Source organism: Ctenopharyngodon idella, chromosome 14 (genome assembly GCF_019924925.1).
Source record: "Ctenopharyngodon idella isolate HZGC_01 chromosome 14, HZGC01, whole genome shotgun sequence".
Lineage (NCBI taxonomy): Eukaryota > Metazoa > Chordata > Actinopteri > Cypriniformes > Xenocyprididae > Ctenopharyngodon > Ctenopharyngodon idella.
In genome coordinates this window covers 11,660,228-11,675,744 of record NC_067233.1, presented here as the reverse complement: position 1 = coordinate 11,675,744, position 15,517 = coordinate 11,660,228, and the positions used below count along the sequence as shown (strand labels likewise).

The 15,517-nt window shown below is 38.3% G+C and overlaps 1 protein-coding gene across 2 annotated transcripts; it reads right to left on the bottom strand.

Moving 5' to 3' along the window:
* Positions 1 to 353: 353 nt before the first annotated feature.
* On the bottom strand, positions 354 to 14,735 carry fbxo38 (F-box protein 38). 2 transcript variants are annotated; one of them, XR_007924970.1, is made up of 22 exons: positions 14,245 to 14,735; positions 13,778 to 14,008; positions 13,465 to 13,598; positions 11,794 to 11,957; positions 11,537 to 11,702; positions 11,162 to 11,437; positions 10,850 to 10,943; positions 10,623 to 10,753; positions 9,200 to 9,370; positions 8,888 to 9,030; positions 8,427 to 8,625; positions 7,737 to 7,874; positions 7,470 to 7,637; positions 6,105 to 6,689; positions 4,800 to 4,900; positions 4,568 to 4,670; positions 4,314 to 4,480; positions 3,685 to 3,830; positions 3,228 to 3,331; positions 2,651 to 2,764; positions 1,120 to 2,035; positions 354 to 1,000 (listed from the first exon to the last, which is right to left on the bottom strand). XR_007924970.1 is itself a non-coding variant. In XM_051860939.1 (21 exons), exons 2-21 carry the CDS (start codon positions 13,906 to 13,908, stop codon positions 1,857 to 1,859), a joined length of 3,414 nt encoding a protein of 1,137 aa, XP_051716899.1. In that variant the 5' UTR covers positions 13,909 to 14,008; positions 14,245 to 14,735; the 3' UTR covers positions 354 to 1,856. The 2 variants fall into 2 exon arrangements, 1 of the variants encoding a protein (XP_051716899.1); XM_051860939.1 differs by having other exon boundaries at positions 354 to 2,035.
* Positions 14,736 to 15,517: the final 782 nt, after the last annotated feature.

The following is a 15,517-nucleotide window of genomic DNA, read 5'->3' as shown; positions in this document are numbered from 1 at the left end:
TTAAAATGTATTTTGTGGCAAAAACCATAACAATATTTTGTCGTTTTTATCCTAGTGTTTACTATATTTATTTGCTTGGTCAGTGTCTTTTTTTGCGGTTGTAGGCTGTAAGGACCCTTTGAAATAACTGAAATAATTTGGTGAAGTAATATGGAACTGTAATGCGGCCAAGACCTGCATAGAACTACTTTAACCCATAGACGTGCGTTTCCCTGAAAATAATTTCACACCTTAGAACGTCTGTCAACTAATCAGATTCGAACATTCAACAGCCCTGTAGTAAGAAAGTTATATTATACACAAGATATATAGAATATGACATAAGATAAAACAAAAATAGCCATGCCAGAACGTCTTAGTGAAATATTTATTCTTTTATATAAACATATAAAACAAATCTTGGAAGATCATTTAAATACAGAATATCTGTACATGAACTTAGTACACAAGTTTCTGCAGTGCTCAGCACGGGTGCAGATTCAATTAATGGAGTTTCTTGGCTTTTGAAACATGGCAGAGTGGGTCACCCAGAAAAGCAGAAAGTAGAGCAGCGAGATGGGGGTTTTCATGCATCAATAGCTCCTGGACTTGCAACTCTCTCCTAATTTGACTAGTTTCCCTAACTGCTCTTTACAAACACAAGTTGGTGAAATCTATCCTGAACCAAGCAGACAGTTAAGACAAATTGTGCATTTTATTTTATTTCCATTTGTCGATTTTGAATGTTAAAATCTGTGCCAAGGACGAGGCAAGAAAGAGGAAAGAAGCAATCCAGAAACACATAATGCTGACTCTGTTATCTCTGCTGTAGGTTATAATGCAGGTTAATGGCACAGGGCCATTTTTGAAGATGCTTCACCATATGAAAAGAGCGAGTTTGTGAGAAAAGAATGTGCGTCAAGTCATCTGAAGATGAATAAGGGATATGCCTGGCAACTTTATCCACTGTGCTTCAGATTTAAAACGATTTTACTGGAGTTCCATAAAAATGTGGGTCCAACTAAAGGGAAAAAAGACAAAACAAATCATGTCTGCTTAAAATACTCTAAACTTTTCTGTTTACACAATTTTTTAGCTCTATGAAGACCACAGGGAGTAAAACGAGGTACATCTACTGACCAATTCTGCCACGTTCCTCTCATGGGCCAAGAAACATTTAATCTCTTCACCAGGTTCTGGGTTAAACTGACACCAGCACCGTTAATAGTGAAAAACACTCGAGCCAACCTCTAGGGGAAAGGGAAGAGGGAAAACAAAAATAATATATGAAATTATAAAAAATAAAATAAAATAAAATAAAAGGTCTCTGAAAAGGTATGAGGTGCAAAAAACAACTCTAGAACGATGTTATTGCCTGTAACAGTACAGATACACTGGAAAATCATGCCAAGTGGCCAAACACCCTGTCTGGCTTTGGAAAAAAAAATAAAAAATAAAAATTCTACCAAGGACTATCTTTCTGTCTCCACCAAAAACCAAACAAACAATTTCATATGCCACCTTTCATGACTCTGCATGTCTTTTCCAATGTGCACAACCGTAGCAACAAAGCATCTGCTGACACTATCACCCCTCTTTACTGTAAGTGTGCTGCCGCTCCATGGAAGGCTTGCCATTCATCCTTCATGTAAAGAATGAACTCCCAAAAAAAAGAATGGCCGATTGAAAGCGATTACTCTTTGTTTCAAGTCAACTCAGAGATAAAGGCAACTGGAAATGCCTTGGTATTCCACACTGAGGCTGCATCTTCGATGCCTCTCTCTGTTCTCAAACAGAGGTGGTCAGAGCCCGGCAGAGGGCTGAAGAGCTCTCCACACCTCTCTCCAGCATCTCCCTCCAGCCAAACAGTGATCATTCTAGATGTAGTCGTCTTCCACCGGTTCCCCCCGAACATCACAGTAGTGGATGAAGACGACTACCACACGCTGGAAAACACCTCTACGTGTCTGCCGTCGCTCTGAGATCTCCTCTCCGATCGTCTCCATGCAGATGTCAGCCGAGAGCTGTCCCTTGCGGCGTGGCGCATAGATAGTAGCTGACGGAAAGGATAATGAGTGGGCAAGAGTGAGATAGACGTTCATACTGTTAATTTATTTATTTATTTAAATGAGGGACTATTTTTAAAACTGAGGGACATATTAGAAGGAAAAATGGGAATATACACCACCGTTCAAAAGTTTGGGGTCAGAAAGATTTTTTTTTAAAGAAATTAATATTTTATTCAGCAAATCAGCATATTAGAATGATTTCTGAAGGATCATGTGATGCTGAAGACTGGAGTAATGATCGCGTCGCTATCACAAGAGTAAATTACAGATTAAAATATATTAAAATAGACAACATCTACTTTAAATTGTAATACATTTTTACTGTTTTTACTGTGTTTTTGATCGAATAAATGCAGCCTTGGTGAGCAGAAGATACATCTTTCAAAAATACTTTAAAAATCTTGCAGATCCCAAACATTTGAATGGTACTCTATTCTAAACAGTGGATGGGTAATAAAAAACAATTTAACCAAGATGGGAAAACATATGAACAAAGGTCACAACTAAACAGCTGTGCTATAGCTAGGATTTATCTGCATTTGAATCATTGAATTGTGATGAATAACAACACCTGAACTTCGTTATTTCAGTGTGTTACTTACTGCTTTCATCATCCTCAAAGTCGTATCGAGCATAACTGTTGGGCTCTGCTGTGCGTAAAGAGCGAAGCCACGGGAAATCTGTGATCATTGAGTATGGCGCCCCATCTACTACTCCTAAAGCACAGAGAGTGTGGGAAAGATCGAATGCCATTACTTTTTTATTCCTTTAAAACTGAAATGGATCTTGTAAATATTTATGGGCCGATGCAACATTATGAGAGCTAGCGAATTTTCTCATCCATTAAGATAATTTACTTTACGGTCCTTGAAAGGCAATTTGTTATGTAGACAGCAGTATACATACATGTACAGCAACACAACACACACACGCACACAAACAATAACACACATTTTATAATAATTTAAAAATGTTATCACAGCAAGTATAAAAGGAATTCTTATATCTATTTGATTTACATAAAGGGAGAAATTTGCTTTATGTTAGGGGTTTGAGAAATGTAAATGGAATTGTAAATATATCTCTTCACTCTCTCACACACCAATATAACTGTGTTACCAGAGGAAGTGAGGGGAACTTGGAGCTAGTCTCAAAGGACTCTGATCTGTTTCCTCTCACCCTCTAATGTGTAGATGTCTCGGCCCCAGGGATAGCTGGGATACTTCTTTACATCCTCTTCCGTCCGTGTGGCCTCCGGAAAGAATTCATACTTGATGAGTTCTCTTGTGAAACGACAAAAACACAGATCAGTGAGCCTTTGAGTATACCATGAAAACAGTGCCATCTGGTGGACAAAGCAGAAATCAAATGAACCATTTGGAAAGTCAGCATCATTTTTGCAGAATCAAATTGTAATGAAACAAGACACACACACAAAAAATGTCATTATTATTACTTTTTACACACAGCATTATAAAGATGATACAAACTAAACAAATGCTAAACAAAGATTTTATTCTTGGTCTATATCAGAATCTGCTAAAACGGAAACATTCTTATTCCTGATGCAAAACAGTGATAAAAACTCAGTTTCATTAGTTTTACCAGAACTGTATGGGTAATGTAGTCCACTCACTGGCTAATGTTGGCAATGGTGTCCATCCAGCTACGTACGCGCACCTTGTTCCTAACATTGGGTGGGTTGCTGAACTCATGGATAATAGCGATATGGTATGGGTATGGACCGCTGAAGAGTTTTTTCTCCAGAGCCAGAGAATCAATCTGGAGATGAATGTTGAAAAGAACATAAGTGTAAAATATTGTGATTTAAATACCTCAAATACCCTTTACAGGGCTAACAACTGTATATAGTAACTCTATATAGTATATAGGTAACTCTATAGTAAACCAAATGACACGTTGGCTGGAAAACCGTTACATATGGTGCAAAACATTCCAGATTTACAGTATAGTAAACAGTAAAACTGCAAAATATTAGTACAATTTAAAAGAACTGTTTTCTATATGTAATTTATTTTCTGATGGCAAAGCTGAATTTTCAGCATCAATACTCCAGCCAGTGTCAAATGATCCTTCAGAAATCATTCTAATATGCTGGTTTGGTGCTCAAGAAATATTTTAGGACTCAAAACAGCAGCATTTATTTGAAATAGAAATCTTTTGTAAAATTCTAAATCCTTTACTGTCACTTTTAATCAATTTAATGCATCCTTGCTTTCTTTACATGGCAACCATAACACTGACCTGCTGCATAGGCCTCATGTAGATGATACGGTTTCTCTCCGCGGGCATCCGTAAGATCTGGTCGAGCACCTGCTCCATGTTCAACTTCTTACATTGTGCATAGTCAAAGCGGTTTACTATGGGGGCACTTTCCACCAACAAGTGTTTTAGCACCCTACAGCGTGTTGCTTGGGAAGAAAGAATCAAATTACGCATGAGGATCTGATATAGTCTGACTCACATGTCAATGTCACCATGTTCTGCTATAAACTCACCGTGGACAAACATCATTTTGGGGCACTCCTTAAGGACCAGGTCTGTGATGCCACAGTTTGTAAGTGTGATTCCCACCAGGTTTTTGGATTTAAGGCTGAGCACCTGTATGATGTGAAAAATAATTGTGTTTTGTATATACAGAGTAGCTCCAAAAATATCTGAACACACTTGGACACTTGTGTTCTGCTTTAAGGAAATGTTCAGTTGAGTGAAACCAGACTATGGACCCACCTGCACATGGTCGTCTTCAGTTACAGGGTCACTGGTGCTGGTGGACTTGTCTGCCATACGTTTTCTCTTCACCGCAGCCCGAGGCTTTGCTTTGGGCAGTTCTGGACAGATCAACAGGTGATGAAGCATAGTAGAAATTAACTGTCTTACTGATTAGACTGATTCATCCTGGCTAAATCTCATCTAATTATTTTCAACTAACTATTTTACATATCATGGGTAACATTCCAAGACCTGACAAACTCAGATTCAGATGATCAATTGGCGGATACAAGAGTCGTACAATGGCAACAGACACCGACAAAGGTAACACACTGATCCAACAAAACTCAACTGATCAAAAGTGACAGTAAGGGCATTTGTAATGTTACAAAAGATTTCTATTACAAATAAATGCTGTTCTTTTGAACTAATAATAATTTGACAATATTACTGTTGTTACTGGATTTTGATCAAATAAATGCAGCCTTAAAGGTGCAGTAGGTGATCTGAGAAAAGCTAACATTAGCCTGCTAGCATTGAAAGCAAACGATCCCACCCTCCCTGCATATCGCCATCCAAAGCCACGCCTCCTCCAAAACACATGAACGCACACACACAGCTGCTCTCAGCAAAGCATCACAAGAGTTAAACTACCTCATATCTGATAGATATAAATTTTAAAAAATACGTTTAGACCGTTTAACAGTGATTGCTATCAGAATATGAGGAGACTTTCAACCAGTATAATAAAAAATGTTTCTGTAGAGAATAACGTATTGCACCTTTAATGAGCATAAGACACTTCTTTCAAAACATTAAAAAATCTTACTGACCAAAAGTATGTAATTTTAATGTTAATATTGAATGTTATATAGTCACATATTATACTTGACGCTTAGAAAGACATATTGTATAAATCTGAGTGCTGCCTAAAAGTGGCCTGAAAAAGTGTCCTTAAAATTCTTAAAATAAATGCATCCACACTTTAGTTGAGATATGTTTTACACCATCAGTGGCTTTATGCATGTTAAAACTCTAGTTTCTTACATTTGGTCTTCTTCTCAGCACTGTAGGTTCACTAGGAGTCAAAATGGTGGTACCATTTTATCTAAATGTCATGAACACATGGAGATATACTGCAGTATAGTTGCCAATATAGACTAGCAGTGGAGTAATCCAGACCCCCAGCATTCCTCCATCTGCTTTTATGCTATGCACAAATGGCACACCCGAGGGTCAGCCTTTGCCCAACTGTGCCTTTTTTTCCATTGCTCAATTGATTCTCTGATGTCCCACTGTGAGGAACCTCTGCTCTTGTCTTACCTGACTCACAAACCAGGGGCACAGAGGAAAGTCTGCTGCGGGCACGTGTGATGGGTCTCCGGGGGAACTCGTCCGTAGGGCTTCTGTGTGACGAGCCTTGCTGGTGGACTGCAGTCCTCTCACTATGCCCCTCAGATGAGCTCTGTGTCCTGGGTGGAGTGCTGGAGTGCCTTTCCTCCATCTCATCACCCCCTGCACTTTGCTCTGGGCTGTGACATTCTGGTCTGTGACTCTCGTCTCCCGCTGGCAGGCTGTGGCCACTACGAGTCCTGTTTTCAGAGCCGGGACGAGACCGGCTGCACGTGCAGCGAGTCCTCACCATGTCATCTTCCCCTCTACCCGCCCCACCCTGGTCGTCCTGATTGGCCGAGTCCTCCCTCCAGCGGATGGAGCAAACACAGCTGCCGGCAGTGTAGCCTGAAGCAGGCCCAGATGCACTGTTTCTGTCTCTGGCCCCACGCTCAGCCGTCTCAGTGGCCGCCTTCATGTCAGCCTTGATTTGCTCGCTTGTTACCTGGCAGCCTTTCTCACAGCTCAGCTCCTGAGGCTGCGGTCCACGTCTACGGAGTGGAGTTTTCCCTTTACCTGTCAGAATACAGTAGATATCAGCATAAGTTAGCCATCAAGATGAGATTTGTTTGACTTTTTCTTAAGGCGTTTCTACACTAGAGCTTCTGCTAGTTTGATATCTCAGTATCCTTTAAACAGGGAAATTCAGGAAGACAGCACTTAGTCAAACTGGACTATGTTCCTCGCAGATAAGAACTAACTGCTGTTTATTGATAACCCTTCAAATTTTTATATAACAATTTTTATTTAGGTCATATCACATTTATTTATATAGCTCTTTATCAAGTACAGATGGTTTCTGAGTAGCTTCACAAAAATAAACAGGAAACTAACATATTTGCAAATTATGCAATTATGAAATGACATCAATTTCATTTGTAAAGCAGCTCTACAGAATACAATGGTAATTATTCAGCTCAATTAATGTTGATTCAATTCAGTTCAATAACTGTCAATGTTGCAAAGTGCATAAATTAGGAAATGACTTCCAAGGCAGCTCTACAGAAGACAAGTTTCATTAACCTTCTCAACTAAAATTTTTTGTTTCAAAATTTCTTTTTTACACCACACTTTGAAATGTATGAATGTCATTGCATTAAATGATAAAGTAACATTTAGGGTCAGTAAAATTAATACTTTTATTCAGCAAGGATGCATTACATTGATCAAAAGTGTCATTACAGACATTAATATTGTTGTAATTATAATAACAAAGGTGAAGGAATTTTATGTGTTTGAAATGATTTTGTACTGTGAACTGATGCAGTGGCAATAAGGATTTTAAATGTCAACTACCATTTGGAGTCATAGCTGTGCTGCTCTTCCCCTGGGCTTCTGTCTCAGGGTACTGGCCTTGAGAGCGGGCGGCAGCCGGTGTCCTGATTGGACTGTACTCGTCCTCACTGTCCGAGTCTGACACCACCACCGACTGCTTCTTCACCGCAGTTTGAACTCCACTAGGGCCTAAATGAAATCATAAAAGAGGAAGCAAAAAAAAAAAATTAATGGTTAATCATTAAACGTATCCCATCCGTTCAAATTATTCACAGGGTTTCTTCAGACCTGCTTGTTCCTCATCCTGTTCAAGTGAAGGATTAGCAGTCTGGCTGGAACCCTGGGTTTCTTCCTCTGGGTTGACAGCCACAAGAACCGGCTCAGGCTCCATGTTGTCTGCCACCATGCCCTCCACATCGGGAATCTCTGATTGAAGTCAGAAAATTCAATTTAAACCTTTTAACAAGCAAAAAAAATAAATGACACGCACTACCGTTCAAAAGTTTGCAGTCAGTAAGATCTTTATAATAATTTTGAAAGAAGTCTCTTATCTGCACTGAAGCTGCATTCATTTGATCAAGAATACAGTAAAAATAGTGAAATATGACAATTTAAACTTATTTTTCTACTTGAACATTTTAAAATATAATTTATTCCTGATGGCAAAGCTGAATTTTCAGCAGCCATTACTACAGTCTTCAGTGCCACATGATCTTTCAGAAATCATTCTAATATGCTGATTTGGTGCAGTAGCATTTCTTATTATTATCACTGTTCAAAATACTTGTTCTCCTTAATATTTTTATGGAAACCATTATACATTTTTGTCAGGATTCTTTGATAAATAGAAAGTTTAAAAGAACAGCATTTATTTTGAAATAGATTTTTTTTTGCATTATAAATGTCTTTACTGTCAATTATGATCAACTTAATGAATCCCTGCTGAATGAAAGTATTAATTCATATATATATACGTACCCTCTGGGCCACGGTGGTGTTGCTGAGGCACATCATCAACCTGGTTGTTGTTGTTATTTGGTGGAATGTTTGCATCATTATTATTCTGGTGATTGTTGTTGTTATTGTTGTCATTATCATTGTTGGAATTCTGATTGCTGACCAGGGCAGATGATACACCGATACCCGTGCCCGCACTGAGTCCCACACGGGCACAGCCCTGCAGTAAACACATGAAATTAATATGACTGACAACATTTCAACTCCTTTAGTATAGTCCATATTATATTATAGCTATTTTCATTCATATTGTAATTTCTTTACCGTTAAAAGTACACATATTGTGATGAGCTGAGGTTCATACCAGTGGAAAGACTTTTAACTGTCTGTTTACCACAAATGGTAATGATATCTAAGTGACAGTCTCCAGGTAATCAATGTATATCACTGTCAACTCAGTTTTCATGGGCTCCCATGCTCACCTTGGGAGGTTCACGAAACATCTGATCCAGAGAGATGAATTCCAGGCTGGGAAGCATCTCAATGAACTGACTGAACGACTCCAGCTTGATAGCATGACAGCGCACCAGAGTGAGGTCCACCAACCGACTCCAGCGTGAGTGGTCTTTAACAAAGAGCGGCTTATTAGTCAGATTTAAAAACGAATACTGAAACATGCTTAAAACCAACTGGAAAGTTTTGAGGACGTTCTAGATACTATATTTGAAATAAAATAGTTCAAGTTGCATCATTATCTCAGGAAATACATAAATAAATGAAGGTGAATCCATTACCTGTGATCCAGTTGTGTGGGTTGTGAAGATGTGGACAGTTATAAATGACCAAATACTTGATGGAGGTGAACACCTCATTAACAGCCTTCATTCCAATGTCTGTGATGATTCCTGGATTTTCGATCACATCAGCAAGACCGTATTTCACTAACTCAGCATGGCTCATGTTACCTGCGGGAAACATGTTTTATTGCAGGTAACTGAAGGGTTAGTTCACACAAAAATGAAAATTCTGGAATCAATAAATTTGTCATTCCAAACCCATAAGACGTTCATCATTTTCGAAACACAAAAGAAGATATTTTTAATGAAACCTGACAGATTTCTCTCCCTCCATTGAAAGTCAATTCCACCAAAACATCTATGTTTCAAAAAGTTTATAAAGACATCATAAAATTAATCCATATGAATCAAGCAGTTTAATCCAATTCTTGGGCATGATCTCTTTATATGATGAACAGATTTCATTTAGGCATAGATCATTTCATTTGAGGCATTGATAAATAAATATATAGAGCACATCAAATATGGTCAACAGATGCTCAAACATGCTTGCCTGTCAATTTTATGATGACTTTATGAACTTTTTGATGCTTGAATATTTTGGTCGAATGGACTTTCAATGGAGGAACATACAGAACATCTCTCATGTTTCATTTAAAATATTTATTTGTGTTTTAAAGGTGAATGAAAGTCTTATGGGTTTTGAATGACATGAGAGTGAGGATTTGATGACAGAATGTTCATTTTTGGGCTGAAATATCTCTTTAAAGATGGCAATAGATAACTTCACAACATATGTGCAAGAAGTTTGAAGGCCAAAAACGTTGGATAATAGCTTTAGTAGATTATATGTCAATATCTGATCTCTCCTAATCTCCATCACTCTTTCTTTTTCTCTCAGTCTCCTTATCTTGCCCTGTCTTTTCCCCTCCTAAAGCTGAGCTTTTACTTATAGTCTTTTCATTTTTGTCTGTAAAGAAAATAAACATAGGGTCAACTGATATTTATATGTTTTATGAATCATTTTCTTAGTTATCTTACAGATAGCTACCAGGAAGCTAGATAACTACGTTTATTAAATTCATTCACAATATGTACACAATCATTATCAATCTTATGCCTAATATGATAAAAACGGCTTTGTTAATGATTCTTGTTCCCTCACATTGAGTTACACCTTTTTATTTTACATGAATCACGTAAATAATAGGCCTATTTTCAATTAAAAATGGCGAAATTAGACAAAAGTTTATTAGTTCGCCTTGGTGACCTCATAGCTGGCTACGGCCATGCCTATAAAGACATAAGCTAAGTGTCACACTTTGACAAGTGTACATCCAACTGTTTACAGTAAGATCTGCCTCTGCATCCATGATGCTCCTGACAGCAAGATCATTCACATTATATAACAATGACTTACATTGCAACAGAAATTCATCGACATATCCGAGGTGCAAAGTCTCAAACTGGGGGAACTCCAGTTCTGCCATCTTCAGTGCGGAGAATACTCCATCTTTGGTTAAAGAAGGCTGGATTCGAACTTCATGCAACCTGGACAACGAGAGTTGATTCTGTCAACATCTCCAATTCTAAACAGGAGTCCGTCTAAGTTTATAACATTCTTTAAACGTTTAAACATAGATTTACCTGCGAGCAGCAGTAATGATGAGGTAGCCCAGATCCACTTCAAGTGCATTTTTACAGGCACCAAAAACAATTGTGTGCAAATTACGAAACCCTCCTAGAAGAGATGTATGTTAGACAATATTACACAGACCTGGAACATTCTTTTAGTACACTGCATACTCATTCTTGCTCAAAATATGTAGACAAAACAAAATTGGTATTTCATACATGTGGTTAATGAGAAACACAACAAGAGTTCTGACTATGTTTTACAATACAATAATATTATTCAGTCATTTTAATATGCCTCCTATGGCAAAATTTTGTTGTTACCTGATCTCCAGCTATCCTCCACTACATGCTGAATCAGTCCCCCTAAGAAGGGCACCCTCACCAGCTCCAGCTGCTCTAAGTTGCGGGCGGAAGCCAGACCAGTGACAAGAGGCACATACTTAAGCGAATTAGTAGGACCGGCACAGTTCCTCATGACAAACGTACGCAGGTTCACACAGAGAAAGTCTTTGAAGGGCTGAGGCTTAGTGAGGCGCACCCACTTCAAGTACAGATGTCTGAGCATGGACAGACAGGGGATCTCTGGCACATTGACACCTGCAGGAAAGTTCAAACAGAAAGGTTTGTGACAAAATATAACCAAGATGACATATGATGGGAAAAAGGTTTGCACAATGGAGGCAATCTGAAACTCACCAACAAGATGGAGGGTCTGGATTTTAGCTGCAGCTGGAATGGTAAGTTTGTTCTCTGAGGGAATAGGAAATGCCCCGTTTCGGTTCCTGAACTTCCCTAGAATGTGAACCTGAGGCATGTAGTTCCATACTGCCTCCACCAGCTCCAAATGAGACGTCTCAACTCCCTGTAAGTGCAGATATTATCATTTTTAACTGTAGTAGAAAACAGACACTTTCCATAAACTGAAATGACAATTATCTCTAACATTAACTTACTATAAGGTTGGGACAGGCCTGTAGAGCCTCCAAAACACCAGGAATACTGAAAGCCTCATAACCTCTGACCCTCCTTCTCTCTAGGTAACGTGGATGAAGACCATACAGTTGCTCCAAATCAGGCATCTTCTTCATCAGCATGAGGAAACTGGAGTCTGTGAAACCTAAGTTACAGACACATGGCAGTTCAAACAACAGCAATTAGGAATGACAATGAAATGACAATAAGAATTACATTTCATGGCTTTAGAACTAGTATTCTTGGATTCACAGACTTGGACTACCATTCAAAGCAAGGTAAAGACCAATATATCTACCAGGTCTATTAATCATCCAACCAGAACTCACTGTCTAGCATTGGCTGATAATCAATCTGATTATCATAAATTTCTCATTATGTCAATTCCAAAACTCAATATTTACTCAATTTTAGTGAACTAAATAAATGTTAAATATTAAATGATTAAAATATTAAAATAATTTATTTTATACATCTAATTTTTCATAATTAAATTAATGTTATACTGGTAATATACACCACCATTCAAAAGTTTGGGGACGGAAAGATTTTGAATGAAATTAATACTTTTATTCAGCAAAGGACACATTATATATTCAATTAAATTGATTAAAAAGTGACAGGCAATATATTTAAAATTATACAAAATATTTATATTTCAAATGAATGCTGTTCTGTTGAAATTTCGATTCACCAAAGAATCCTGAAAAAATTGTCGAAACGTTGCAATAAACCATTTTTATGGAACAGTTATATCAGTGTGCGGACATTATGTTTGTTTTTTGCTAAGTCAGTGTTTTATCGTGTCAAGTTAATGAGTATGATAATTTAGCTGAATATAAACTCAAAGCCCTTATGCAGACAATTTATACTTATGGACTACACATTTATTCGAGGTTTAGGAGAGGCAGTATTACCATTAAGTGACATAGCATCTGACGCACAGAAGCCAATGGCACATGTCACTATGCTTAGTGACACATCCCAACTTCATTGGCATGTGCCAGTGGATGACACTGAGCCGTGGAACATGATGCTGTATGTTGTGACACATCCAGTAGTGACTGACAGATGAATTGAGCAGCTATACTGACGTAATTGTGACACAAAATCCTAAATAAATAGCCTAAATAGTGATATTTTAAAATAAATGTCCAATTGGCATGTGCCACTAAAACTGACTCGTGGTCGGTGTTCGGACGTAGAACATGGAAGCCTGCACTGCGTTCACTATGTCAACTGCGTATGACAACAGTTCAAATAGTTAAATAAAGTTGTTATTTTTGTTTTGTTTTTACGCACAAAAAGTATTATCACCACTTCATAACATTAAGGTTGAGCCACTGTAGTCACGTTGACTATTTTAAACAATGTCTTTACTACCTTTCTGGACCTCAAAAGGTGCAATTACGTTGTTGCCTATATGTGAGGTTCAGAAACCCTCTATTTCATCAAAAATATCTTAATTTGTGTTCCGAAGATGAACGAAGGTCTTACGGGTTTGGGACGACATGAGGGTGAGTACTTCATGACAGAAATTTCATTTTTGGGTGAACGAACCCTTTAATGTTAATACCGCTACAGGAGTTTAGTTATAACCAGATCTCAGTAGTGAAATTTGACAGAGCAGGAGCATCAAGAGCGCCATCTACCTGAGGGCATGTACTCCCACCACCTGCTGGCACAAAGGTCCACCACCTTCACCACCCGCAAGTACAGGGTCACCGCCTCCCGCAGTTTACGTGAAAGACACTCCATACACATTATGTCCTGCATGGGTAAGTATCTGAGGGGAGATAGACTTATGCATCATAATTCAAGTTAACTATAAATCATTGCGGTTTGTGTTGTTAACCTATGACAGTTAGGACATGCAGTTAGGAGAACAGATAGATGGATGATAATAGCATTGCTAATACAGTAGCTAACCATTGTACTAATTAGTGTTGGGGGTGCTGTACTGACCGGAATATGTGGCAGAGCACCTCATGTGAGAGCTCGTTGATGTAGTCTTTGGGTTCCTCATGCCCGAGAGAGCTAAACATTCCTCCCCCCAAACTATGAGTCCTGGTGACCTTCCTCCGAGGGCCCATCATGTCCAGGACAGTGAGATATCCACCAAGGGAAGGTAATAAACTCGCTCCCTCTGTCCTGATCCTCTTGTTTGAGGCATCAACACATTATCATCACTCACTCCTGTTTAAAGAATAGACACAATAATGAACATCTGTGAGACAAAGAACGAGGGCGTCACTTTCACATTACATTTAAATCCATCTAAACTATTATAATCCAAAATTAATAATTTTCACGGCTGTCAAAAACAAAACAAAACTGAATAAAAACTCAAAGAGGTAAAACAGAAAAAAAGCTCCATAAACAAATCAAACAATAGAACAATAATATTATAACAGACTGGTTGTAACACTCACAGCAGACTAGCAGGAGCTATGTTAAAATCTTAACAGCAGTTATTGAGAGGTATCATGGCTCAAATGGAGAAGAGCTGAGCTGTTCATTCATCAGCAGCATGTGGAGAGATGATGATACTGTTTGAAGTTGTTATGATCCCCAGCTCTAGCTAGCGATCAGCTGTTAGCAACCTCACCACTGTTTTATAAGAATGCAGACCTAACAGTGCTGTAAAAAGACCTTTAAAGCAAACCGTTCAGCAGAAACTAGTCTATTTATCTTCTCTGATTTTCAGTCAAGCTCATAAGTGCGATTTGTGGCCAATATGAAGATGAACAGCAGGAGCTATCTATCTGGATCCGCGTCCAGTGGCGACGTGAAGCCAGCGTTAGCCTTCCAAACACAAACAGGAAGTTCAGTTTATTTTTTACAAAATAAAAGATGCGAAAAATTAGTAAATGGATTTAATGTATTGCTCACGAAAGAGAGACATTTTAATGGTAGAACAAATAATATATACATATATATATATATATTATTTTTTTTTCTACAGTGTATGGGCATTTCAATTGTTGACAAATTGCTTCCTCTCTGGAATGGCGTCCCTTCTCTGATGAGTGGTGCACTTTATAGGCCAAAACTCGTAAATCTGAAAATTTGCTTCCGCTCTGGAATGTGTCCCTTCTCTGATGATGTCAGTTTGACGGCTTGGAGTGGTGCGGTTATGACATCACTTTGTAGGCCAAAACGCGGAAATGAGTTAGCATTTTAGCAATTTTTTGCAATAATCCAAAAGCCTATGGAAAAATCCTATTGAGTTTTTGTCGAGGGAACCAGCGTGATGCTAGCCAATTGGCCTACAAAGTCATACCTGCACCACTCTACCAAATATACTTAACCACTCCCCTTTTATTATTATTTTTTTTAATCATAGACAGGTAATAAAAATGTTTACTTCACTTAAAGAATAGGCTACACAGTTAAACTTAAAGAAAACATTTATTTCATGCCGCTCATGAACATCATTGCATCTAACAGAATTATCTGATTGTGAGTTTGATTATTTGGGTCATGATTAAACATCTATGCAGCTTGACATTTATACAATGACACCTTCTTCATAGTGTACTGGCCACTCGCCTTCACATGCCACAACAATTCTGCGAGTGGACAAGTGACCTCTGTAATTACAGTTTGGCCGTCTTTCCCCACTTCTTAATGTACACGTAACTACAGGAAATGGATATTCGCTAATATACAAATCTCTGTTTTCACTGAGTCGAGTTCCAGCCC

Coding starts and splice junctions, on each gene's coding strand:
- fbxo38 (XM_051860939.1), bottom strand. CDS start 13,908: ATGATGGGCCCTCGGAGGAAGGTCACCAGGACTCATAGTTTGGGGGGA. Junction 10,754..10,849: donor ATCATTACTGCTGCTCGCAG/GTAAATCTATGT, acceptor CTCGTTGTCCAG/GTTGCATGAAGTTCGAATCC. Junction 6,690..7,469: donor CACAGCTATGACTCCAAATG/GTAGTTGACATT, acceptor GTATTCTGACAG/GTAAAGGGAAAACTCCACTC.